This window comes from Physella acuta, unplaced genomic scaffold (assembly GCF_028476545.2).
Source record: "Physella acuta isolate Inbredline_101_S28 unplaced genomic scaffold, ASM2847654v3 ptg001269l, whole genome shotgun sequence".
NCBI lineage: Eukaryota > Metazoa > Mollusca > Gastropoda > Physidae > Physella > Physella acuta.
Window position 1 is genome coordinate 196,515 of NW_026732784.1, and position 27,481 is coordinate 223,995.

General features: G+C 38.7%; 1 protein-coding gene across 1 annotated transcript; it reads left to right on the forward strand.

The window, feature by feature from the left end:
• On the forward strand, positions 1-27,244 carry LOC131957805 (E3 ubiquitin-protein ligase MARCHF1-like). Its single transcript, XM_059322598.1, has 4 exons — positions 1-253; positions 18,112-18,245; positions 19,708-19,855; positions 26,773-27,244. The coding sequence occupies exons 1-4, from the start codon at positions 155-157 to the stop codon at positions 27,169-27,171; spliced, it is 780 nt and encodes a 259-aa protein (XP_059178581.1). The 5' UTR covers positions 1-154; the 3' UTR covers positions 27,172-27,244.
• The last annotated feature ends 237 nt before the right edge of the window (positions 27,245-27,481 follow it).

Here is a 27,481-nt window from a genome sequence, read left to right on the forward strand (position 1 = left end):
TCCAATTTCCCTTTGTCTAAGTCAGCAGACGGCTGTCGCACACACACTCACTGATGACGTAGAGGATACGGGCGGATTAATTAAAAAAACGAAACAACGTGTTGCTGTCTCGGTTTACGTTTGTTTACAATGTGAAAACTATCCTGGAGGAGTTATGCCCCTGACGAGACTCTCTGTCCAGCCAGTCGCTACTATGAAGGATAAAAAAACTTGCTCAGGTCCTTTCATCGTCAAATGGAGGGAGGCGTCTAAGGTAAGCACTGTCAACATATTCATATATATATATATATATATATATATATATATATATATATATATATATATATATATATATATATATATATATATATATATATATATATATATATATATATATATATATATATATATATGTGTGTGTGTGTGTGTGTGTGTGTAAATCCTTTTTTTAATAATACACATCACACGGCTGGGCATAGTGCTGACCACACTATCTCTTCATATACCGAGGTCACAGAAACAAGTGAACTCTACTTCACTTGCCCTATAGACCGTCAGGTTTGAAAGGGGAACTTACATCACACACACAATTTTATATATATTTACATATATATATATATATATATATATATATATATATATATATATATATATATATATATATATATATATATATATATATATATATATAAAATTGTGTGTAGGACGACCTTAAACTTTTCTGGTTATAAAATAGTTATCGAAAGACCAGGCTATAGGACGACCCACTGTGAAACAAATAAAGTATATCTCTACACTTGCTGAAATTGGCAACTTAGTATTTGTAACATGTATTAAAGTACAGCTTACATTTTATTTTATTCCTATCAACTAGCAAATTAAATAGGAATTACATTCGCGCTCAGAAGTTCATTCTTGAATAGAACATTATCTGAGCAGAGAAAGGTCGTATCTTTTAATTTCTTCCTTGAGGAAATAACAGGACAAAAATAGAACAGGGGGCGCAATCAAAATAAAGCTCGACTAGCGCTGAATAGTTTATCTTCCCTTGAGTTGACACGGGAGACAATGCCAAGCTGGTTTTATTTTTTTCTAGACGGAGTTACGTCCCCGAGAGCATTAACTCTCTCGTGTCGCCATTGCGAAATATGATTTCACACCGGAACCTTTTTGTCCGATCACCGGCCGCAGACATTTCTGTTTTCTCATAAAGCCGCTATCGACTTCCTGTCTACTGACATCGGTACCGCCAAGTCTCTAAGTGCCGTTTGATTGTAAGTCGTACACTTCCGGTCCGTAGAGATGGCTTAACAAATTCCAATCGAAGAATCCAGAACATTTTTAATCCTGAAACATTCACATTTGTTTTTAAAATTTAGAGCGAACTCTTCTAAGTTATACACAATCAGGGGAGGTAAATATTTTCTCATTTCATCCGTGTTATGAACCAAGTTTGATGCCGTGAAGCCTTGCTTGAGGAAGTAATGAACCAACCAATGTAGAATGTACTATTCTGTGGACACGAGCCGGCTAAATATGTCAACACTCAGGGGCTAAAGGGCTAAAGAGCCAGTCGGCTAAAGTACAAACGTCGCTATGCGACGACCTCCTGGTTAAATGGTTAATCAATTAAAGCTTTTATTGACTCAAGACCAAAGCTAAAATAGATGGTGGCCTACCTAGTCTTAGAATTAGTGGCGTATTGAGTGGGGGGAGGGGTGTGGGAGTAGATTATCTAATATATATATATATACATATATATATATATATATATATATATATATATATATATATATATATATATATATATATATATATATATATATATATATATTGCGGGGATGGGGGAGACGTTGAACGGGGGGGGGGGATTTGCAGGTTAAATAAAATTATATTTAAAGTATTATGAACAAACCAACGTATGAAAAATAATCATGAATAATAAATAGGCGACCATTTTGTTCTTAGACCGACAAATGTACACAATTATTTTTCCTCTTTTGTTTGGTGAGGGTGCCTTAAAATACCGTTACACCGAACGTGACTTAACCGTTACACCGAACGTGACTTAACCATTACACAGAACGTGACAACCGTTACACTGAACGTGACATAAAAAACCATCGATGTAGGATCATTTTGCCACGATACTGGCATGCTATAAATAGATCAGCTATTAAAATGATCCACTTTAGCCCGAGATTAAAACTGAGAAGAATCGTGACGAATTTTTATAAACAAAGCATCAAACTACATATCCCCCCAACCTCCCCATCTCCAATGGTCACGATCACAGCCAGGCAGCAAAAATATATGTCAGTAGATCTACACATTTGTTTAAATTGCGACAATACACAAAAACAACAGCAGAAAGAAAAGTTAAGATTGCAATAAAATGTGTACTTAAGTTATTAGAATTCAAATACATGTCTACATTTAAGAAAAATATGTATTGGTATATGTATATATTAAATGTGTAAAAAGATTTAAATTAATACGTACACATATTTTTTAAATGCATATATTTAACTTAGCGTGTACATATTTAAAAATTAGTTGGTACACAAATATTTAACACAATGTGTACAAAGATTTAAATTAACGTCTACTAAGATTTATTTTAATATGTACAGATATTTAAATTAACTTGTACATAAATTTAAATTAAGGTGTTCAAATGTTTCATAGGTTGCAGAAACTAGTGCCTTGACGCAACAAAAGAAAAGAATTCAAATTTCTTTCATTAATTAAAGTCTCATCCGGCTAATAATTTGATCGCGTTTTTTAAATTGCATGCGTCAAAGAAACAAAAGATCGAATAGAACCCGTGCCCGTTTTAAACAACTCCATTAAACTAGGGGACTGGTCCAGCAGGGAGATCAAAGCACTGATTCAGCACTCGACATGGTCAGTAGATGGGGCTACGAGAGCTGGGGATTGTCCTTCTGTTAATTCATTATTGACCCTATACTTAGTGAGGCTAGGGTTAAGGATAATGTTAAGGATAGGGATGGTGAAGAATAGGTTATGGTTAGGGATAGAGTTATTATAATGGATAGGGATAAGGTTAAGGAGATAAATAAGGAGACGGCTATGAATATTTAAGTAAAATATGTAAAATCAAGGGGTAATTAATATGAGGTGATGGTAATTATCATACTGTAAATGATCTGGAGGGGGAGGGGTTATGACGGGTAGAGGGATTAACCTAGTGTAGGGGTAATTGACCGGGGATAATGTATCAGACCTAGGGCCAATGACATTAAGTACCGTGTGTTATCTATTTGGTTGTGTCGTCTATAGTAGATATACAGGCATCATGTATAATGTTTTATTTTCTAGGCATTTTTAGTAAAGGTTGTATAAAATAAGAAAATACAGTTGACAAACAAAATTGTAAATAGGAAACTACATTTCCTGATTAAAGATAGTTCAAGAAAACGTTCTTTACTGAGCATGTGATGTGAAAATAATTTGGATGCGACTGTGCCGGCTATGTTATTTCATCTATCAGATAACCAACGTATAAAATCGTTAAATTCAGTAGACTTTACTGTGGAAGTCTCGCTTCAAATAAAACGCTAACGCAAACAAAATAGAAATAACGGAAAATCGATTTTAAAAGTATTTGGATGGTTCGGGTTTTTTATGCTACGTGTAAGGCTTTTTGTAGTGCTAGATGTAGTGGATGTCGGTAAGACAAGGCTATTTGGTTAGGTTAAGACATGGCTATTTGGTTAGGTTAGGGCATGGCTATTTGGTTAGGTTAGGGTTGCTATTCCCTCATGATTTTGCTTGTTAACGTATCAACTTTTTTTTTCTACTTAGCATGGAGAACTGTGAATGTAATTTTTAATGAAACTGTTAGCACGGCATAAACGCGGGCCTGTTGTTTAACCAGTTGAGGACCTGTTTAACCAGTTGAAATGAAAACCAGAAAACAAATCAATAAACTCTAAAGCATTTTCTTTTGTTACTAAAAATAACTCATGAATACTTGACTTGACCGAGAAGGTGACAAGCGAAATAAATTAAAGACGAGAAAAGCGAGAAGAAACGGCAGATCGCGAGGGTAAAAGACACCTGATTGTGCTGAGTCCATTGGATTGGTTTGATGAGTTGCTAGGCTGTGTCCCATGATCAGGGACCTTTTGTTGTATGTCATTGTCTTGAAAATTAATGTGGGTTTACCAGATTATGGGAAATCGTTTTTAGTAACGAAATAAAATGCTTTACGTTATATAAATGTATTCATCCGTTTAAATATCTATTGATATAACATTTTCGTTTATTAATCAGTGGATTCACTTACTGATCTTTCTAACCACCCAACAATTGATATACCAAATCGCACACATCCTTCAGTCTATCTTACCAACCCACCCATCTCTCCACCCATAACTTCATTCATGACATCCGTCCATCCATCCGTCCATCCATCCATCCATTCACCCATCAATCCACCCGTCCCTCCATCCATCCATTCATCCGTCCATCCATCCATCCATTCACCCATCAATCCACCCGTCCCTCCATCTATCCATCCATCTATCCATCCATCCGTCCCTCCATCTATCCATCCAACCGCCCCTCCATCTATCCATCCATCCGTCCCTCCATCTATCCATCCATCCGTCCCTCCATCTATCCATCCAACCGTCCATCCGTCCGACTACCCTAACAACTTCCCCCCACCCATTGCTCCATCCACCCATCCATCCACGTATCCACCCATCCACCAACCACCCATCCACCCATGAAATACCACCATTTGAATGCCGTCGATATGAAAGTTATGAAATTCAGCAGCATCACGTGATAACCGCTTCCAACCAAGTGTAAAATTAACTCTCTACCCACTGACGCGAGAGCCACATTGAGGTAATCGCTAAAGCAATATTATTTTTTTTATCCGCCATCGATCTGCTGCTATAAATAGCATCGTAAGGGATTTGCTTGACATTTGTAATCAATAAATTAATGGCATCAAGCAAGTCACCGACGGTGAAAATCTGCCGTCTCCATGATGCCTCAAGTTTCCGCATCGGTACCACGTCAAACAGTTGGCGCTTTGTATTGTCTAAATCTGATCGTTTCGGTTCAATTGTTGCCGTTTTTTGTTGTTGTTGTAATGTGGTGATGTTGCAAAATCTCTGCGAAAAACATTAGCATTACCTGTATCTATACGGTGTATGTGTGTTACTGCTGTTCAGGCCTGAAGTTTTATTGTAGAATGTAGGAAATTTCAAGTGTTAACGACAAAAAAGGTAGAAATCATCAGGATTGTATTTACATTGCAGTACTTAATAATCTATCTCAGAGTATGAATACTTTCAAGTGTAATATAAATAAAATGAATGCTGTGACCATCAGATACTGGTGCTTCTTTTATTGCCGTGAGAGCTGAATTTGTTCGACCCCCACCAATATAGTAATCAAAGGAAACGGGTTAGTGTATTTGGAGGGGGGGGGGGAGTTGTAGCTAGGGTTTTCGTCAGATCATCACACATAGCAGTGTATGTAGATGCTGTAAAATTTAGGAAAGGTCCTTATGATTTGGTTAGGTCCCTGTAGTGAAAGTCTGAGTGCAGATAGGTATAGGAAGAAATAAACATTTCACATGTTAATCAGCAGTTAAGCTGGTAGAGAAGTTTTCTGGGTGATGGAAGTCTCTAGAAAGAGCAAAAAGCCAGTGTAAATCAACCAAACTTTTAGGTATCACTAAACTTAGAACGGGATAGGTCAGTCTTGTCACGTGATTGTTTGTATGGAAGTATGGCTGGTTAAATCAGTACACTCACAGGCCAAGATGTGGCCAAACATACTATGGTCAAACCATATGTGGCCAAACATACTATGGTTAAACCATGTGGTCTAACCACCTATGGTCTAACCATCTATGGTCTAACCACCTATGGTCAAACCACCTATGGTCAAACCACCTATGGTCAAACCCCCTATGGTCAAAACCCCGCTGTGGTCAACCACCTACAGTCAAACCACCTACAGTCAAACCACCTACAGTCAAACCACCTACAGTCAAACCATCTGTGGTCAAACCATCTGTGGTCAAACCACCTATTTTTAATCCACCTTTACTACACAATTGCTTTTTAAAATGCTGTTATTACGTTGTTATTTTATTTGTTTATTTTAAAACAGCCAATGTGAAAAAAGGCCTCCGTGCCTACTATTGTTACCGTTATTGAATAAATTAAAGCAAGCTGTGGTCAACCACGTACAGTCAAACTACTGTGGTCAAACCACTTGTGGTTAAACCACCAATGGTTTGACAACATGTGGTTAAACCACCTGTGGTCAAACCATCTGTGGTTAAACCACCAATGGTCAAATTTTCAAACTATTGTCAAACCCCCAATGGTCAAATGACCTATTGTCAAACCACCTATGCTCAAAGCCCTTATAGTTAAACGAGCTTTATTTACCCCTTAACTGCTTTCCATTCCCCCCCCCCCCCCCAACTGACTAGAACCAAACATGCACACGTAGCAGCAATTAAAGTTACCTCCATTTTTAATGTATTCAGGCCGTTTCACAAAGGCCGTTATTGACAAAGCTCTTTATACAACAAAACAGTAAAATGTCATTCCCTGCCCCAGTTCAATGGTATACACTGGTGTATGGAGTTTCAGGACCGAAGTTAGAGGCTATCACAGAGGAAAGCTTTGTTTAGTTAATAATTTAGTAAGCCGACGATCTTTCTAGAGAGAATACGTTCCCTAGCTTAAAAGGCAAATGTAAATATTTTAAAACAAAAGTAAATTTACAACAGAAAGACCGTTAGTAGTGTTGTATAATCAATACTTAGCTAAACAACATTAAACCGCTAATTCAAATCGGCGCAATAGGCCAAATTGGCAACCATACCGTTGTTGTGATCGCCTGGATAGTTTAGTCAAGATAACGAGTTGCCAGGGCAGCGTTGCCTTGGGCGGCCAACGCGCCATTTTAACTCATCAATTACGTTTCCCGGCACTCACGCTTTCAACGCTTTTAATTCTTTTTTTCTTACCACAAAAAAGTCTCGCTCTTAAGTTTAAGATTTGCCGATGTTTGTCTTGATTGCAGTGTCAGTAAAGGAAAAACTCCCAGCTAGTGTCAAATTTATCTGGCAAATTAAAACGACAACCATTAATACCAGAGCTAGTGGCGAAAACGTGAACGGCAGACGTTCTCGTGCGTGACTTTACGCTCTGCGCATGACAGCTCACTTAGTTAACGCGGCCTCGTTTCGAAATTCGCGAAAGTACTGTCGAACTGGCCAGATTTTTTTGCAGGTTAGCACTAAACTTGTTCTGGAGATTATTACACTGGTGATGTAAGAATTAACAAAATTAGTTTTCAGGATAGGCGAATAATGGTACACAATTAACAGAAAACTGGTGTATGAAATGGACTATTTTTTTTTAAATACTAAATGGACAGAAGAGTTAGTTTTTGATACAGATAGGCCATTTTTAAGACATGGGCTTGTTTTTGAGACATGGGCTTTTGAAAATTTGGGCTTTTGAGACATATGGGCTAGTTTTTGAGACTTATGGGCTAGTTTTTAGCACAGGCTAGAATAAGAAAAAAGCAAAGTTTGTAAATGCCTTGCACAGGCTGTATAAAACAAATTAAGATACTATGCATTCAAGATAAGTTCAAGATCTCTGCGCGTGATTTCTAGATTGTTCCAGCAGTTCACGTCTTGCTTATCCAATATGTACCTTGGTAAACGGATAGAAAAGGTATATATACCTCGGTAAACGGATAGAAAAGGTATATGTACCTCGGAAAACGGATAGATGAGGTACATGTACCTCGGTAAACTAATAAAAAAGATAACTGCACTTTGGTAAACGTAACTGCACTTTGATATGCAAATTTAAAAGGTTACTGCACTTTTGTAAATTTTTGTAAGTTCAAACTTTCAAGCCACCTTAACTAATCAGACGTTTGTTATATGCATTAAAAAATAAAAAACCGCCAACTTTGAAGATTTAAGTGGGTCGCTAAATGGGTTTGACAGATACGGAGCTGCAAATCAAGGTTGGACTCTCTCAGGCGTCTGGGATAGCAAGGTTCATTGTGGTTTTAATGTCTTTTACCCCGGGCTCATTAGAATTTCGAATCACGAGCGAACCGCGTGATCAACCAACTTTTGCTGTCTAGTGTCAAGGACGCATCGAACGATTTCTGGAAGTTGTAAATCTCCAGGAGAAAGAAATTAGTAATCTGAACAGTTTGTAAACAAACGCTGGGTTAGGAAACGTCTCGAGTTTTCGGACACGAAATTTGAAAAGAAAATAACTTTTGTGTTTTTCGATTCAGGTAGGAATGAAATTCATGGTATTAAAGGCAGATAACTTTTGTGTAAAGTTAGTTTCCGGTCACATTTGTGTAGAACAAGCAACATATAGGTTATGTGTTGCATTAAATCCAGGTCATTTTCCTTTACTACAAGGCATTATTTGTGAACGTGTTAGTTTTACAAGTTTGTGTTAGTTTGCAAGTCAACATACGGCCAGTTTGTAAGAGCGACATGTGGCTAGTTTTTACGGTCAACATAGAGCTAGTTTGTAAGGTCAACTAATGGCCAGTTTATAACGTCAAGATATGGCTAGTTTGTAAGGTCAACTAATGGCCAGTTTGTAAGATGAACGTATGGCCAGTTTGTAAGGTCAATGTATGGCCAGTTTGTAAGATCAACGTATGGCTAGTTTGTAAGGTCAATGTATGGCCAGTTTGTAAGGTCAATGTATGGCCAGTTTGTAAGATCATCATATGGCCAGTTTGTAAGATCAACATATGGCCAGTTTGTAAGATCAACATATGGCCAGTTTGTAAGGTCAACTAATGGCCAGTTTGTAAGATCAACGTATGGCCAGTTTGTAAGGTCAATGTATGGCCAGTTTGTAAGGTCAATGTATGGCCAGTTTGTAAGGTCAATGTATGGCCAGTTTGTAAGATCATCATATGGCCAGTTTGTAAGATCAACATATGGCCAGTTTGTAAGGTCAACTAATGGCCAGTTTGTAAGGTCAATGTATGGCCAGTTTGTAAGGTCAATGTATGGCCAGTTTGTAAGGTCAATGTATGGCCAGTTTGTAAGGTCAATGTATGGCCAGTTTGTAAGATCATCATATGGCCAGTTTGAGCACAGTTATCGGCAACAGCATACTTTAGAATGGCGATTCATTACGTGGTGAGACATTATGTCGTAGAATGGTGATACATTACGTGGTGAGACATTATGTCGTAGAATGGTGATACATTACGTGGTGAGACATTATGTCGTAGAATGGTGATACATTACGTGGTGAGACATTATGTCGTAGAATGGTGATACATTACGTGGTGAGACATTATGTCGTAGAATGGTGATACATGATGTTGTAGAATGGTGATTCATTACGTGGTGAGACATTATGTCGTAGAATGGTGATACATGATGTTGTAGAATGGTGATTCATTACGTGGTGAGACATTATGTCGTAGAATGGTGATTCATTACGTGGTGATACATGATGTGGTAAGACATAATGTTGTACAATGGTGATTCATTACGTGGTGATACATGATGCGGTAGAATGAAGAGATATTATGTGGTGAGACATGATTATGCAGAAGGACCTAATATGATTTACGAGTATGACACAATCATGACTTTTTTACATCACCCCCATGCAGCAAATTACCAGCTGACGACTTGAACTATTGACCCCCTCACACCCCATCATATTTTATTGCTAACATCTGGGCTACGGGCTCAATCAACATTATTTAATGTGTAAGTTGATTTAGATCATACCGTCTTCCCTCTACATTGTTCGCTGTGTGAGTTTTTTAAATCGCGTCATTTCTCTATATCGACATTGTTCGTTGCGAAAGGTTTATTTATATAGTTTTGTCTTCTTTTTTTTTTTTTTGGATATGATTTTTTATTAACCTGAGTAATCTAGGTCACACATAGTTTTATTTTATTTTATAGTTTATTGAAAGTTAAGATATCTAAGACATATAAGATTTGGCTTGGGAATTATATTAACTTTAAATGTAAATTTTAATGCAATAAAAATACTACATATATCGTATTGTCTTCCTTGTACCAACAATGTAGTGAAAGGCTTATCGTGCCATCTTACTTGTACCAACATTGTTGTGAAAGGTTTTGTTAGATCGTATTGTGTTCCTTGTAGTGAAAGGTTTATTTAGATCGTGCCATCTTCCTTGTACGCTAATAAAAGTCGATGGGACGAACCAACAACGACACGAGCCGGAATGGCTTTATAATGACAGCTCCATTTACCACTCCGTTTTTTGTTTTCGTTTCGATTTTCTTGCATACCCTGAAAGGTTATAAGTAGCACGTGGTACGGCGCGTGATGGTGGGGTGAGCGCTATCGACGGCTCACGGCCAGGGCGGGGAAAGTCTTGTCTTGGGACTAACGCGCGAACAGAAAGATTTTATCGTGACTGTTGCCAGTGTGGCAGGTAGGTGAAACTGTGACAGGTGTTTTAGAAGTTTGGCTTTTTGTTGGATAAAGGTATGATGATCTCAATTTTAAATTAGATAATGATTGATGGATATTAATAATATAATTATTTGGAATATTGCGTAAATCTGTGTAAAAAAGCAAACTCGGATGTCTTTGACAATGGTTATGTTAGAAAAAAATTTCACGGAGTTGGCACATTTTTATCTGGCTACTGAACGCGTGACAAATACTCAAATTGTCAACAGTGGGAAAGTTGGTAAACAAAACAATTTTCGAGAGATCAGGTTTTGTATGATAGATGTGAACGTCACGTTTTTATTTTCTTTCGTGTTTTGGTTAATCTGCGGGCTAGGCATATGCCTTTATTTGGCTAATCCCTTTGATGAGTCTATGCCGTTATTTGGTTAATCTGTGAGCTGTGCTTATGCCTTTATTTGGCTAATCTCTTCAACCACTGTATGTCATTATTTAACTAATCTCTTAGAAACTATGTGGTTATTTGGTCAATCTCTATGTTGAATATGCGGCGCAAGGTTTTGTACAATTCAAAATAATTTTTTTTACTTTCTTTTTACGGTTTAGCTAAGGTTTAGCTATCAGATTGCAAACGCTTATATAATTTTTTTTTCTAAATTAACTGTAGCCTCAGTTTTAGGTGATAAATAGGATACTTCAAAACTGTTTTAATATATATATATATATATATATATATATATATATATATATATATATATATATATATATATATATATATATATATATATATATATATATATATATATATATATATATATCCGTGCATACATACTCGCACATGTACACATGTGCGTGTGTAGCAGGGGCGTTATGTGTGATGTGGGGGTTAGCCTAAACCTAATGACAAAAGCTGTATGTTTGGGCTCCTGATCTTTCGGACAATTATTGTCTTATTTAAAAGACAACTCCGTCAACCCTTTCAGTAATGGTTACCTCCCCTACCCCTGCTACCTTCCCTTGCCTTTTAATACCGTGTCGCTATGTCGAGACACGCAGGAAGGCCTGGAGGTTATACATACCCCCACCCCCGCCCCCTGTCAATGTCATAAAAGAATTTATGTTAAGTATGTTCTCATTCTAGAACAACAACAACAAAAACAAAAAATTCAAGTGTCAGCAAAAGTGCATTTATAAAGTGTTCTTGAATATTATACTGACAGACATTCCCATTGTCTGTCACAGACAGACATTCACCTTGTCTGTCATTGGCACTGACAGAATTCCCATTGTATTTCTCTGACAGACATTCACCTTGTCTGTTATTGGCACTGACAGAATTCCCATTGTCTTTCTCTGACAGACATTCACCTTGTCTGTCACTGACACTGACAGACATTTGACTTTAAAATGACCATAGCATTTAAAAACACACACACACACAGATAAAATATGTATTACACTGACTATGTAGGGAATGCTTATATCAGGAAAATAACAACGTGCGTATTTCCTCTCAAGGGTGATTTATACTTCTGTTCATATGGATACACATGTTAAAAAGTTTGAACTGAAGTTTGTTTTCTTTCATATATTGTTGCTGAACATAATCCTTGGTGTAAGGGTTAGGGTGTAAGGGTTAGGGTTAGTCTAAGAAAAAAAATTAATAATTTTAATTAGAGCAAATATTAAGAATATTAATGAACTAATAAAATAAGCATCGTTTGTAGCATCTGCATGTAATTTAAACATTTTTTTTACCTAAGGCATTTTTTGTTATGATATAGGAAATAAGCAACGCGCTTATTTCCTCTACCGTAATAGGGTATAAGCACAACATTTACATTATCGGCAGCCGCAATAAGCAATACCGACAGTACAGTAACGTAGGCCCGCGTTTGTTGATTGTCTTGAGCTGTCCAGTATTTCGTCATGTAAGGCCCGTAACTCAGAGGGAAAAAATAAATGGGCATTAACTCGTGGCTTTGACAACACGAACAGAACTTGCGAGTACGTCACACGCCAAGGATGATGGTGACGTCACTAATCCTTAGTTGGGTGTCGAAATCCCGAATTAAGGCCACCTATATAAACATAACTCAATAAATACACACATACACACACACACACACATTACCAGACCTAAGTAGGTCACACACACACATATATATATATATATATATATATATATATATATATATATATATATATGTACGCCGTCCCGGCCAGGCCCAGCACTGGCCTATATAAAAAACCTATCTTTAGATGACCGTAACAAGCGTGTTTATTACTCATATAATATATTTCTTTTCCAATTAAATGTCTATATGCAAATATGGACTTTTGAGAAAATAACACATAACCCTAAACCTAACTCTAACCACAGCCAACCTCACCAAAACCAAACACAAACACAAACGCATACGTAAACACAAACGCAAACGTGGAGAGGGGTTCTAATTAGGAATGTTGAGTACATTTCACTGTAGATATTCAATTGGTAAAACGAGCTAGCAAAGTAGAAGCCCCCTCCTCCCCTCCCCTCCACACCAATCCCACCAGAGATAGTTTCCTTCAATTATGTACTGCATTAGTTAAACTCAAAAGTTTAATTCCAGTCGTGGCTAGTTCATCTGGAATGATTCAGCTTAATGTTAACCGGAGGTTGTTCCAATAAAACATCAATTTTTGAGCTTTGTAGTTGGTGAATAGTCTGAGTGCTCTTCGAAGGATGAGAGAGATATTCGGAGTGTGATATTTGTTATGTCAACATTTTGTTTACTTTCTGGGAACTTGTGTTTTGCTGTTATTAGGATATGAAATTGACGGTTGGATTCTTGTAGTTAAACTCAACCAGCTGGTTATCTGATGGTTAAATCTTTCCTAACAGGCAACGGGTGTAAATAATTGTATTAATTAACAGATATATGGATGTAAAAACCATTCGGGTAACGGATGCATTCGGTGTAGTTAGATGTGTCAGGTAAAGGATGGCGTTGACAGATTTACTTTTTGACTTCTTCAAGTGACGTGTTTACCACGTGACGACTGCTGTGACGTATGTCCCACGTGATCATGAACTCCACGATTAAAATGAATGTGGCACTTGACGTTATGTTTTTTATTTTAAATCGTGACATGCGCCGCACGAAAACTCAATCACGTGACCAGTGAATATATTTTTAGCTGTTCCGCCATCGCTCTCTCTGGAAACGACGCCGTCAGGATTACCGTGATACCTGCTAAACTTGAGCGACATTTGGACCCGGGGAGTTAAAACTAATGCTAATTAGCTGAGTAATTATCGCATCTGTCATCAAGTTAATGATACTAACACGATAATGGCCAACCAGGAGAGAAAGAAATATTTGATCCGTCGTGTCTGATATTTTTTAGTGGTTGCACGTGATTTTAAAAGGTAATTGTAGTGGAATTATTGGTGGGATGTAGCTTTTAAGTGGCGCGTACTATTTAACTAAAGCTAGTGTTGTTTAAATAACAGCAGAATCCCATCTATGTTGGTAGCAGTGACATACCGACCGTGGGCACGGGAAACTAACTGGTCCTCTGAGTCCCAAGTAATCGTTTTTGTTTTAATTTGACGATAGAAAACCATAAGGATAGGTTAGGTTTGCCTGTCGTTCCTCCTGGGACATAGGCCGCTGACAAGAGCTTTCCGGACGTCTCTGTCCTGGGCTAGTCTCTCCAACTGTCCCCAGGTGTATCCAATCTTCTTGGTGTCTTCTTCCAGGTCACGTCTACAAGTCTTTATTGATCTGCCTCTTTTCCGTTTGCCATAAAGCATTTTATAAATATTGACAAGCGCCATTGAAAATGCGTCTAGCTTCACTTTATCAGGGGAACTAACCTTAGCAGTCACTTCCGCTTTCCGCATGTCGTTGTAGTTTCCTCTACTCGGTACATCACGTGGTCTCGGGACCAGGAATTTTTGTTCTCGTGCAGCTAGACCGCCTACACACAAACTTACATACAAAGTTACATACAAAGTTTCTACTAAAGACCGACCGAAATCAGAAGTTGAACAGTTGCGATCTACAAGCAAAGGGTACTAAAATCTGTTTGTAAATTGAGAAAGCGATTGGAATTATAAAACAAAGCATGCATATTTTCTTTGTCCAAATAATTGCTTTTTATGGGTTGGGTTTAGACACGTGGAGTTGGTATGTCATTATGTGAAATGGTACGTTTCGAATGTCCAGTTTAAGTCATACTTGTTGTATGCGTGTACAGTGATACTTTAGTTACCTTTCAACATCAGGTGAAACATTAAAAGACCACATTTTGGTGAAACTGTTTTTGGGTTAGAATTCCACAAATAGCCATTCACCTCACAATCACAGGGTACATCGTAGGTAGTGGACATTAGGTGATGGGTTCAAAGAGACTGACCGCTGTGACAGGACAATAGTAGTCTTTATGATGACCCAACAACCCCCAGAGACACACACGTTAGTGAGAAACAGAGCCCCACACATTAGTGAAACCCAAGAACCCCACACATTAGTGAACCCCTCAGAACCCCACACATAGTGAACCACAGAGCCCCACACATTAGTGAACCCCTCATGGCCCCACACATTAGTGAAACACTCAGAACCCCACACATTAGTGAAACACTCACAGCCCCACACATTAGTGAAACACTCACAGCCCCACACATGAATGAAACCCTCAGAGTCCAACACATTAGTGTCCCACACAGCCCCACACATTAGTGTCCCACACAGCCCCACACATTAGTGTCCCACACAGCCCCACACATGAATGAAACCCTCAGAGTCCAACACATTAGTGTCCCACACAGCCCCACACATTAGTGTCCCACACAGCCCCACACATTAGTGTCCCACACAGCCCCACACATTAGTGTCCCACACAGCCCCACACATTAGTGTCCCACACAGCCCCACACATTAGTGTCCCACAGAGCCCCACACATTAGTGTCCCACACAGCCCCCACATATCGCTGAACCTCTAAGCTGTCCGAAGGCCGTAAAGCACGAGCCAGATTTCTCAAAGATCAATGTTTAGGATCTGCCAGTTTGGCGGCCAGGAAATGGAGACACAGCATGTCATTTTATATACAGGGGAGAATGGGGACATTGGACATTGATTTTAGCTGGCGAGAAACGAAGGTTAAATAGGGCAAACGATATATATATATATATATATATATATATATATATATATATATATATATATATATATATATATATATATATGTATATATATATATATATATATACACACACACAGACACACAGACACACACACACACACACACACATATATATATATATATATATATATATATATATATATATATATATATATATATATATATATATATATCGCTGAAGAAACAGTGTAATTAACTTGGCTATAATTTAAAAGCTTTTTCCCATTTTCCTTAATTAACAATGTTTTTATTTTCCATTAAACAAATATATCAAATCCTCCACGATGGCTCTCTACTGTATATCTTCGCTTTCATGATACCAGTAGAGCTTACGGCAATGTCAAGTCAATAGAAACAATGACCATCTACATATAATATTATGTTTTCCAACCCATAAATTTTAACTAATTGAAAAAAATCTTTGTATTAAAATAAAAGCAAAGCCAATTATTGGTTTATTTTGGTTTTATTTTTATTCTAAATTTTTTTTACTCTGTTGTAGTGTTAGAAATGTATTAGAGTAGAAATTTTTATTTTGTTTTCTATTATTTCCCGGTTACATTTTTAGTTTTTTTTCGTTTTGTTCTTAGTTTGTGTTGCTGACACCCCTACATGTGGCTGCAATGGACGAGTCTACCAGACCCACCCTTGCGCCAATAGATCTAAATGCCGGCGTGGTAAACGAAGCTTGCAGCACTTGTGATCTCGACGACACGGGCGAGGCAGCCATTGGCTCGGCATGGGGCGATGAGACTGGATGTCACGGAGATGACCCCGTGGCATGCCGGGACGACAACGAACCACTTTCAGACACCGAGCGTGGCCTTGACCTTCATGAAACGGTTGTTGAAGTAATGGTGACTGATGCTGGACATGGTCATCCAAAGAACGAAGCTGACGTCAGAACAGACAAGATTGACGACAACCACGGAGACAGCTCATCCACAGCAGACAACAACAACGGAGACAGCTCATCCACAGCAGACAGCAATCACGGGGATAGCTTATCCACATCGGAAAGCAGCCTGGGGGATAGTTTATCCACAGTGGATATCAGCCCCTCGGGGAGTTTCTCCAAAATGAACAACGGCCTTGTGGGGGACCTGCCCTCGACAGAAATAGTTCACGTCCAGAATGTGAGCACAGCACGCTACAGCTCCCTGAAGAACTCGCACCACAGATCTGCGTCCTGTTGCTGTCCTCGAGATACGCTCAACCGGCCCGCACAATGTTGCTGTACCCGCGTCGACTTCAGCAGGTCGGCGTCGTGCAAATACCCCCAGTCCTTCAACATCTTTGCCTTAGCCTCTGCCTCTAAGAAAAGACTCCCCGGTTCAAACGGACTCTTTCACACTGAGTTACCTGCCCTTAATCCACCGGAAACCCCCACGTTATTTGCATATCCGCTTAAGCCTGCGGACGTGCACCAGGAAATGACGTCACTCCCGGCTGTCCAAACCATCTTCACCGTATCCAGGGACGCTAAAAGTATCGAAGCATCTTCTTGTGTTATTGAAATGGTAATGTTGTCTTGTAACTTTCCCATCCTAGGTTTCCGTTCTTGTTTATTTTATTTTTTAAATTTTAGTATTGTTTTTGTATATTTTTTCAACCATTTGATTTGGAAAATCTTTGCCGCACAATCTAAGACTTAAAGATAGCGCAATTTAACATGTATTTAAAATGTAATAATGTTTATCGTACGCAACATTCATATATTTATTTGAAGAAGCCCACTGTATTCGGAAAAGAAAACAAAAGTAAAACTATATTGTTTTGATTAAAATTGCTTTAAAGTAAATCGGCTATTCACATTGTTGTATTAATACAACATAAACGGAAACAAAATATTCATACATTTTGGTTTAAGCGTCATACATACCCCAAACCCAGTGCCGGCGCCAGGTTATTTAGCGCCCTAGGCAAAATTTATTAAAAGCGCCCCCCCCCCCGCAATTTTTTCGTGCCCTCGTATTATCAGAGGCGTAGCGACCCTTCCCGGCGCCCGGGGACAAACTTTCGATTTGCACCCCCCCCCTCAAACTTTCGATTTGCACCCCCCCCCTCAAACTTTCGATTTTTTGCATCCCTACTCAAACTTTCGATTTGCACTCCCCTCAAACTTTTGATTTGCTCCCCCCTCAAACTTTCAATTTATTTGTTCAACCCATTTTGGCGCCTCCCATACGGACAGCGCCCTAAGCGACCGCCTAGTTCGCCTTATAGGTAGCGCCGGCCCTGCCCAAACCTGACACCACACTACCACCATAGGTAACCTTGTTTAACCCAAACCTGACACCACATTACCACCATAGGTAACCTTGTTTAACCCAAACCTGACACCACATTACCACCATACGTAACCTTATTTAACCCAAAACCTTACTGTATGACACACACAATCACCCAACAATTAAGACAGTGATATTTTACCTGACGTTGACTTCTGATTCCAGAAAATCTTGCAGAAGACTGAGTCTCACAATGGCGGTCATGCCATCGCCGAGAGGTGCGACTCCACGCTGTCCACAGTGTCGGAGAAACTGGACATCTGCAGGATCTGTCACTGTGAGAGGGAGGAGAACAACAGGTCAGTCACGTGATAGTCTCTACATAGGGGGGGGGGGGGCGGACATTTGCAGGATCTGTCACTGTGAGAGGGAGGAGAACAACAGGTCAGTCACGTGATAGTCTCTACATAGGGGGGGGGGGGGCGGACATTTGCAGGATCTGTCACTGTGAGAGGGAGGAGAACAATAGGTCAGTCACGTGATAGTCTCTACATAGGGGGGGGGACATCTGCAGGATCTGTCACTGTGAGAGGGAGGAGAACAATAGGTCAGTCACGTGATAGTCTCTACATAGGGGGGGGGACATCTGCAGGATCTGTCACTGTGAGAGGGAGGAGAACAATAGGTCAGTCACGTGATAGTCTCTACATAGGGGGGGGGGACATCTGCAGGATCTGTCACTGTGAGAGGGAGGAGAACAACAGGTTAGTCACGTGATAGTCTCTACATAGGGGGGGGGGTGGACATCTGCAGGATCTGTCACTGTGAGAGGGAGGAGAACAACAGGTTAGTCACGTGATAGCCGCTACACGGGGGGGGGGGTGGACATTTGCAGGATCTGTCACTGTGAGAGGGAGGAGAACAACAGGTCAGTCACGTGATAGCCGCCTACATGGGGGGGGGGACATCTGCAGGATCTGTCACTGTGAGAGGGAGGAGAACAACAGGTTAGTCACGTGATAGCCGTTACATGGGGTGGGGGGGGGGTGGACATCTGCAGGATCTGTCACTGTGAGAGGGAGGAGAACAACAGGTTAGTCACGTGATAGTCTCTACATGGGGTGGGGGGGGGTGGACATCTGCAGGATCTGTCACTGTGAGAGGGAGGAGAACAACAGGTTAGTCACGTGATAGCCGCCTACATGGGGGGGGTGGGGGGTGGGGGTGGATATCTGCAGGATCTGTCACTGTGAGAGGGAGGAGAACAACAGGTGAGTCACGTGATAGTCGTCACATGGGGAAGGGGGGGGGGGTTGTCGGGTCGGGCAAAGACAAAATATGCTCAGGATACCACATTGTTTTATAGTTCACCAAACGCTTACCCAAAGGTTACAATGTTATGTAAAACTATAAGAGAATTGGTGAATATAAACGCAATGTATTTCATTTTTATTCTAATAAACATAGGCTTGCAACATACTTAAGCTATCTAGTTACCATCTTCTCTAGCATGACACCATCTATCATGACACCATCTATCATGACACCATCTATCATGACACCATCTATCATGACACCCTCCATCATCACACCCTCCATAATGAGATCCTCTATCATGACACCCTCTGACACCCTCCATCGTGACACCCTCCATCATGACACCCTCCATCAGCACCTTCTATGCTGCAAGTAACAATCGTTTTAAAAATCACATGAAGCATAAAATCACATTCAACTTTTCAAGTATTTTCAACACTTTAATTCAGACTATTTTTTACTTATTTTCCCAGTATATTTGACACTTGCCTAATGTTATCCTAGACTTATCTCCCCCTGCCTGTGTTCCGGAAGTCTCAAGTACATCCACCTCTCGTGTCTGCAGAAGTGGATCAAAAGCTCCGATAAAAAATCCTGCGAACTCTGCAACTTTGATTACATCATGGCCACAAAGACTAAGCCTTTTAAAGAGGTAATGGGCTCTTTGCTGTAGAATGTACAACAGTACATCCCATATTTGTAACAGGCCCTTCGGGGGTGGGGGTCGGAAAACAGCTGGAAAAAAATAATAGCACAGGGTAGGGAAGGATGTGCACTAAGGAAAATTAATTACGAGGTAGAGTTAGCACTAATGTTGAATTGTACTTTTGTTTTCGTCTTGGTATAATTATGAGACAGAGAATACAATCATCAAGTCACGGTTGTTTCTGGTGGTCTAGAAAGTTTCCGTTCTTATACTTGAAGATGGTGGCATATGTCAACAAAACTTTGGGGCATGTGTTTGCGCATGCGCTGACAACTACTCACAAAAATTTCGGCCATTTTGGACGCGCAGTTATTGTTTGATAGTCGTATGAATAAGACGAAGCCGCTATGTGAACTCATGGGTCGGCTGAAAATGCAACAACTGATGAAAATATCGCTCAAGTTCACCAAATGGTTAAGGCTCATGTCCAATGTGTGTTAGAGCTTTAGCGAAGTCTGTGAAAACGTACAAAGAACTTGGCTGTAGGATATTAAAACAAGAACCAATCGTGTGAAAGTTGAGCTATGTTGCTAAATCTGGACCAAAACGTGTTAATATAGCTCATAAACTGGTTGAAGGAATCAATAGTTTTTAAACAAATGGATGAATACACAACGAGTATAGAGTTACAGTGATGGCGAAGTTCTGTAGCCGGGTGCCATGGCAACAGGATATTGTTGACAAATATAGTAGAATAAAAGCAAATATGAGCCTGCCATATACGTCTATAATATATAGCATGACATGGCGGGTAAGGTAAAGAAGAGATTGAAAACTTTGCAACGAGATCACAATCCTTACAAATTTAGTTTTAAATTTGTGAAAAATGTAGCTGTAAAACTGTTGTATGTTTGAAAAAAAAATCATACAGGAAAAATCCTGGGTTGCCAGGAAAAAATCCCGGTGGGTTGCCAGGAAAAAATCCCGGTAGTTGCTAGGATCAGTGCTGTAATAGGCCTTTTAGTTCTTTTTCTTTTTAATGTATTTTTAAATTACCCCTTGCAATTTGTAGTTAATTAAAATTATGGTCTACTGCAATCTGTCAAGTGACCCGTGGTTTGTAGACATCGATGATAAACACAGACTGAAACCGTTTAGATACAGCCAGTTCACCCCTGAATCAAATAATACATCCAAAATTTTAAGCAACTGTTATTGAATTAATGTATCATCATTAATAAGAAGGCACTGAAGATGGCCGGCAACTTGTCTAAAACTGGTCCAATGAAGTAGGCTGTGTCTATAAATATAATAGTCTTTTTGTGAAACGTTTGAAAACGTTTTTAAATTGGAAAATCAAAAATTTTATATTATCTTTAGTTTGTAAATGTTTAGTAAGGCTAGCTGAAAGTGTGTAAATTCCGTTTTATTTTGTTTTACAATTTTTGTGGAAAAAGAAATTGCGATGTACGAGAAGTTGTATGATGTCCTGTATGTTATATGTCAACTTAAGTTGTATGATGTCCTGTATGTTATATGTCAACTTAAGTTGTACGATGTCCTGTATGTTATATGTCAACTTAAGTTGTATGATGTCCTGTATGTTATATGTCATCTTAAGTTGTATGATGTCCTGTATGTTATATGTCATCTTAAGTTGTATGATGTCCTGTATGTTATATGTCATCTTAAGTTGTATGATGTCCTGTATGTTATATGTCATCTTAAGTTGTACGATGTCCTGTATGTTATATGTCATCTTAAGTTGTATGATGTCCTGTATGTTATATGTCAACTTAAGTTGTATGATGTCCTGTATGTTATATGTCAACTTAAGTTGTACGATGTCCTGTATGTTATATGTCAACTTAAGTTGTACGATGTCCTGTATGTTATATGTCAACTTAAGTTGTACGATGTCCTGTATGTTATATGTCATCTTAAGTTGTATGATGTCCTGTATGTTATATGTCAACTTAAGTTGTATGATGTCCTGTATGTTATATGTCAACTTAAGTTGTACGATGTCCTGTATGTTATATGTCAACTTAAGTTGTACGATGTCCTGTATGTTATATGTCAACTTAAGTTGTACGATGTCCTGTATGTTATATGTCATCTTAAGTTGTACGATGTCCTGTATGTTATATGTCATCTTAAGTTGTATGATGTCCTGTATGTTATATGTCAACTTAAGTTGTATGATGTCCTGTATGTTATATGTCATCTTAAGTTGTACGATGTCCTGTATGTTATATGTCAACTTAAGTTGTACGATGTCCTGTATGTTATATGTCATCTTAAGTTGTATGACGTCCTGTATGTTATATGTCATCTTAAGTTGTATGATGTCCTGTATGTTATATGTCAACTTAAGTTGTATGATGTCCTGTATGTTATATGTCAACTTAAGTTGTACGATGTCCTGTATGTTATATGTCAACTTAAGTTGTACGATGTCCTGTATGTTATATGTCAACTTAAGTTGTACGATGTCCTGTATGTTATATGTCATCTTAAGTTGTATGATGTCCTGTATGTTATATGTCATCTTAAGTTGTATGATGTCCTGTATGTTATATGTCAACTTAAGTTGTATGATGTCCTGTATGTTATATGTCAACTTAAGTTGTATGATGTCCTGTATGTTATATGTCATCTTAAGTTGTATGATGTCCTGTATGTTATATGTCATCTTAAGTTGTATGATGTCCTGTATGTTATATGTCAACTTAAGTTGTATGATGTCCTGTATGTTATATGTCAACTTAAGTTGTACGATGTCCTGTATGTTATATGTCAACTTAAGTTGTACGATGTCCTGTATGTTATATGTCAACTTAAGTTGTACGATGTCCTGTATGTTATATGTCATCTTAAGTTGTATGATGTCCTGTATGTTATATGTCAACTTAAGTTGTATGATGTCCTGTATGTTATATGTCAACTTAAGTTGTACGATGTCCTGTATGTTATATGTCAACTTAAGTTGTACGATGTCCTGTATGTTATATGTCAACTTAAGTTGTACGATGTCCTGTATGTTATATGTCATCTTAAGTTGTACGATGTCCTGTATGTTATATGTCATCTTAAGTTGTATGATGTCCTGTATGTTATATGTCAACTTAAGTTGTATGATGTCCTGTATGTTATATGTCATCTTAAGTTGTACGATGTCCTGTATGTTATATGTCAACTTAAGTTGTACGATGTCCTGTATGTTATATGTCATCTTAAGTTGTATGACGTCCTGTATGTTATATGTCATCTTAAGTTGTATGATGTCCTGTATGTTATATGTCAACTTAAGTTGTATGATGTCCTGTATGTTATATGTCAACTTAAGTTGTACGATGTCCTGTATGTTATATGTCAACTTAAGTTGTACGATGTCCTGTATGTTATATGTCAACTTAAGTTGTACGATGTCCTGTATGTTATATGTCATCTTAAGTTGTATGATGTCCTGTATGTTATATGTCATCTTAAGTTGTATGATGTCCTGTATGTTATATGTCAACTTAAGTTGTATGATGTCCTGTATGTTATATGTCAACTTAAGTTGTATGATGTCCTGTATGTTATATGTCATCTTAAGTTGTATGATGTCCTGTATGTTATATGTCATCTTAAGTTGTATGATGTCCTGTATGTTATATGTCAACTTAAGTTGTATGATGTCCTGTATGTTATATGTCAACTTAAGTTGTACGATGTCCTGTATGTTATATGTCAACTTAAGTTGTACGATGTCCTGTATGTTATATGTCAACTTAAGTTGTACGATGTCCTGTATGTTATATGTCATCTTAAGTTGTATGATGTCCTGTATGTTATATGTCATCTTAAGTTGTATGATGTCCTGTATGTTATATGTCAACTTAAGTTGTATGATGTCCTGTATGTTATATGTCAACTTAAGTTGTACGATGTCCTGTATGTTATATGTCAACTTAAGTTGTACGATGTCCTGTATGTTATATGTCAACTTAAGTTGTACGATGTCCTGTATGTTATATGTCATCTTAAGTTGTATGATGTCCTGTATGTTATATGTCATCTTAAGTTGTATGATGTCCTGTATGTTATATGTCAACTTAAGTTGTATGATGTCCTGTATGTTATATGTCAACTTAAGTTGTACGATGTCCTGTATGTTATATGTCAACTTAAGTTGTACGATGTCCTGTATGTTATATGTCAACTTAAGTTGTACGATGTCCTGTATGTTATATGTCATCTTAAGTTGTATGACGTCCTGTATGTTATATGTCAACTTAAGTTGTACGATGTCCTGTATGTTATATGTCAACTTAAGTTGTACGATGTCCTGTATGTTATATGTCAACTTAAGTTGTACGATGTCCTGTATGTTATATGTCAACTTAAGTTGTACGATGTCCTGTATGTTATATGTCAACTTAAGTTGTACGATGTCCTGTATGTTATATGTCAACTTAAGTTGTACGATGTCCTGTATGTAATATGTCAGCTTCTTCTCAACTTAGGGCCTAGGCTTTGTGCTTGGAGTTCCAATGCGCAATCATCCAATGGTTTATTAGACTAGCAGCATCATTTACTGTTTGTGCCCAAAACACATGGGGCAGATGAAGTAGAGTTCATCTGCTTCAGAGACCTCGGCATATGAAAGTATAGTGTGGTCAGCACTATGCCCAGCCGCCTTTGTTTCTCTAACGTAAGTTAGTTACCTATCAGAGCTGGGCACGTTCATCTGATTTGAACCCGAATTCGAACTCGAGACTCTCGAGCAGTCTAGCTCTGTACCGCTAGGCCATGCCTTCCCATCTATAGAGTCCTTGCAAACACGTGACCTAAATCACGTGATACCTACGCCCGCCGCCACAGTGGTGTACATCAGACGTAAACACAATCAGCTGTTCGCCAGCGCTGGACGTGTTCACCAGCGCTGGACGTGTTCACCGTATGTAAAGAATCGCGCCCGCGGAAAAGGAAAAATATGTTAAAAAACTTGAACTCTTAGGAATTGAAGATCCTTATACAGTTATTGACAGTTTCGTGGATAATATAAATATGTAGCCGAAATTTCTAAATAAAAATACTGTTAGTAATACCGTTTGCGTTTAGAGTTTAAGTAGACGAAGCTGATCAAATGCAGTAATATATTATAGGTTATCTACTGTAGCAAACGTGAGACCACTTAACTCCTACAAAACCCACACTACAACGACTAATATAATCCATGGGTAATAACCAATCTGGGTAGCATGCTATACAATTTAAGACCCTTATAATCCAGCAGGGAAGTAATCAGACACATTAATACTGACATTCAACCCTCATGATGGCTGCCCCCACCTATATCTAGCCCACAATAAAACCTAAGAGGAGTCTGCCCTGCCCTCCCCTGAAAATGTCTCACCTCCGTGATACCCAGCCCCACAGAGATAGTATTTCTTATATAATTTTGACCCTCAGGGCCCAGCAGGGAGAACAAAGGGGAAAGTCCCACTGCTCTCCCCTCAACACTTCTCACCTCGGTGTCATGTTATGTCATTTATAGCACACATGGCTTATCAGGGGAAAGCATTAAGGCATTAAGAATCTTAACTCTGGAAAGCTACACACTAGTATACTAGCTACACACTAGGTGCCTACTGTAAACTACTAGACTGTAGGCCCTATGTAGACATGCAATTGTATCAATTGTAGACTGGGTCCATTGTTATTATTCTAAACCATCTCACTTATAATGTTTCTAGCTTGATTTGTTTCTTTTATAAATAGTGGATTTAACAAAAAAATTAGCCTAATCATTAACCAAATAATAATAATGTGGTTATTTGTTGTTGGCTGGTATGATCTAGATTGTACTACTAGGCTACAAAAACTTAGTAGACCAATTACTAGATATGAATTTGAATTCAATTAAACTCAGTCCAGTATCAGATACATATTGCTGTAAAAAGACAACAAAGTAGGTAGGCCTTAGTAATTTATTAAAGCCTTCTACTACAATAATATCAACTACATACTTGTATAAATTTTTTACAATTTAAAATAAGTAGCAGATTCTAGATCTAAGTCTAGTCATACAATCTATTTCAATTTCAGAAAATTTCGTTTGCTAAAAAAATGATTAGATAATAGAGCGAGATTTTAGATCTTAGAGACAATTAAATGCTTTATTAGGCCTATTAAAATATTATGACTACTTTTGATTTATTATGGGTGTATTTTGAATCGAATGTAGATCTAAAGTAATTAAATTTAAGTAAAGAAGTAGATTCTAGATTCTATGTCTACCCAGCGGAGCCAGGTATTAGGCCTACTATTAGATCTTATTATTCTTATTATTACTTTTGACTTTGTCTTTTACTATTAGTATTTGTGAAGGTCGAGCATATTTGTTTTATTAATAGTTATCTTTTATAATTAAAATGAAGTTTATTATTTTACTGTCCTTACCTGAAACAAAGTATCAAGAACTGCATTTGATCAGATTCGGCTACTTTAACTCTAAACGCAAACAGTATTACTAACAGTATTTTTATTTAGAAATTTTGTCCACATATTTATTTATACGAAACTGTCAATAACAGTATAAGGATCTTCAATTCCTAAGAGTTCAAGTTTTTTAACGTATTTTTCCTTTTCCGCGGGTGCGGTTCTTTACATACAGTGAACGCGTCCAGCGCTGGTGAACACGTCCAGCGCTGGCGAACAGCTGATTGTGTTTACGTCTGGTGTACACCACTGTGGCGGCGGGCGTAGGTATCACGAACGGACGTGACGTCATATGAAAGGACTCTATTAGACTATTGAGCCATATATTTCAACTTCAAATATGAGAACTTTAAATATGATATCTTGTATGCTTTATTTCATCTTTCAGTAGGCGCAGTTGTATTGTATATTGTATGTTTTATTTTATCTTCCAGTGGGAGAAGCTTGAGATGACCCCCGCTGAGCGGAGAAAGATCGCGTGCTCCGTGACCTTCCACATCATCGCCATCACGTGCGTCATCTGGTCCCTCTACGTCCTCATCGACCGCAGCACGGAGGAGGTGCACTCCGGGTCGCTGGAGTGGCCGTTCTGGACCAAACTCATCGTGGTGGCCATCGGCTTCACGGGCGGGCTGGTCTTTATGTACGTGCAGTGTAAGATGTACATCCAGCTGTGCCTGAGGTGGCGTCAGTACAACAAGCTCATTCACATTGACAATGCCCCGGAGGATCCCGAGCTGAGGGCAGAGGCAGCGGCCAGGATCAAGGCACGTGCCACAGAGAAACACGGCGTGGTCAACACTGTGGCACTGCAGGAGGTCGATACGTTTTAGCTCTTGTGGGCCTGGGGTTAACAGGTTTAACCCTTGTGGGCCTGGGGTTAACAGGTTTAAGTCTTGTGGGCCTGGGGTTAACAGGTTTAACCCTTGTGGTCCTGCAGGTGGTCGATACGTTTTAGCTCTTGTGGTCCTGGGGTTAACAGGTTTAACCCTTGTGGTCTTGCAGGAGGTTGATACGTTTTAACTCTTGTGGTCCTGGGGTTAGAAGGTTTAACCCTTGTGGGCCTGGGGTTAACAGGGTTAACCCTTGTGGGCCTGGGGTTTTAAGGTTTAACCCTTGTGGGCCTGGGGTTAACAGGTTTAA

Excerpts from the sequence above, each read along its gene's own strand:
- LOC131957805 (XM_059322598.1), top strand. The coding sequence starts at position 155 with ATGCCCCTGACGAGACTCTCTGTCCAGCCAGTCGCTACTATGAAGGAT. Across the intron at positions 254-18,111 it reads AATGGAGGGAGGCGTCTAAG|AAAATCTTGCAGAAGACTGA; the intron begins GTAAGCACTGTC and ends TTCTGATTCCAG. Across the intron at positions 19,856-26,772 it reads AGACTAAGCCTTTTAAAGAG|TGGGAGAAGCTTGAGATGAC; the intron begins GTAATGGGCTCT and ends TTTATCTTCCAG.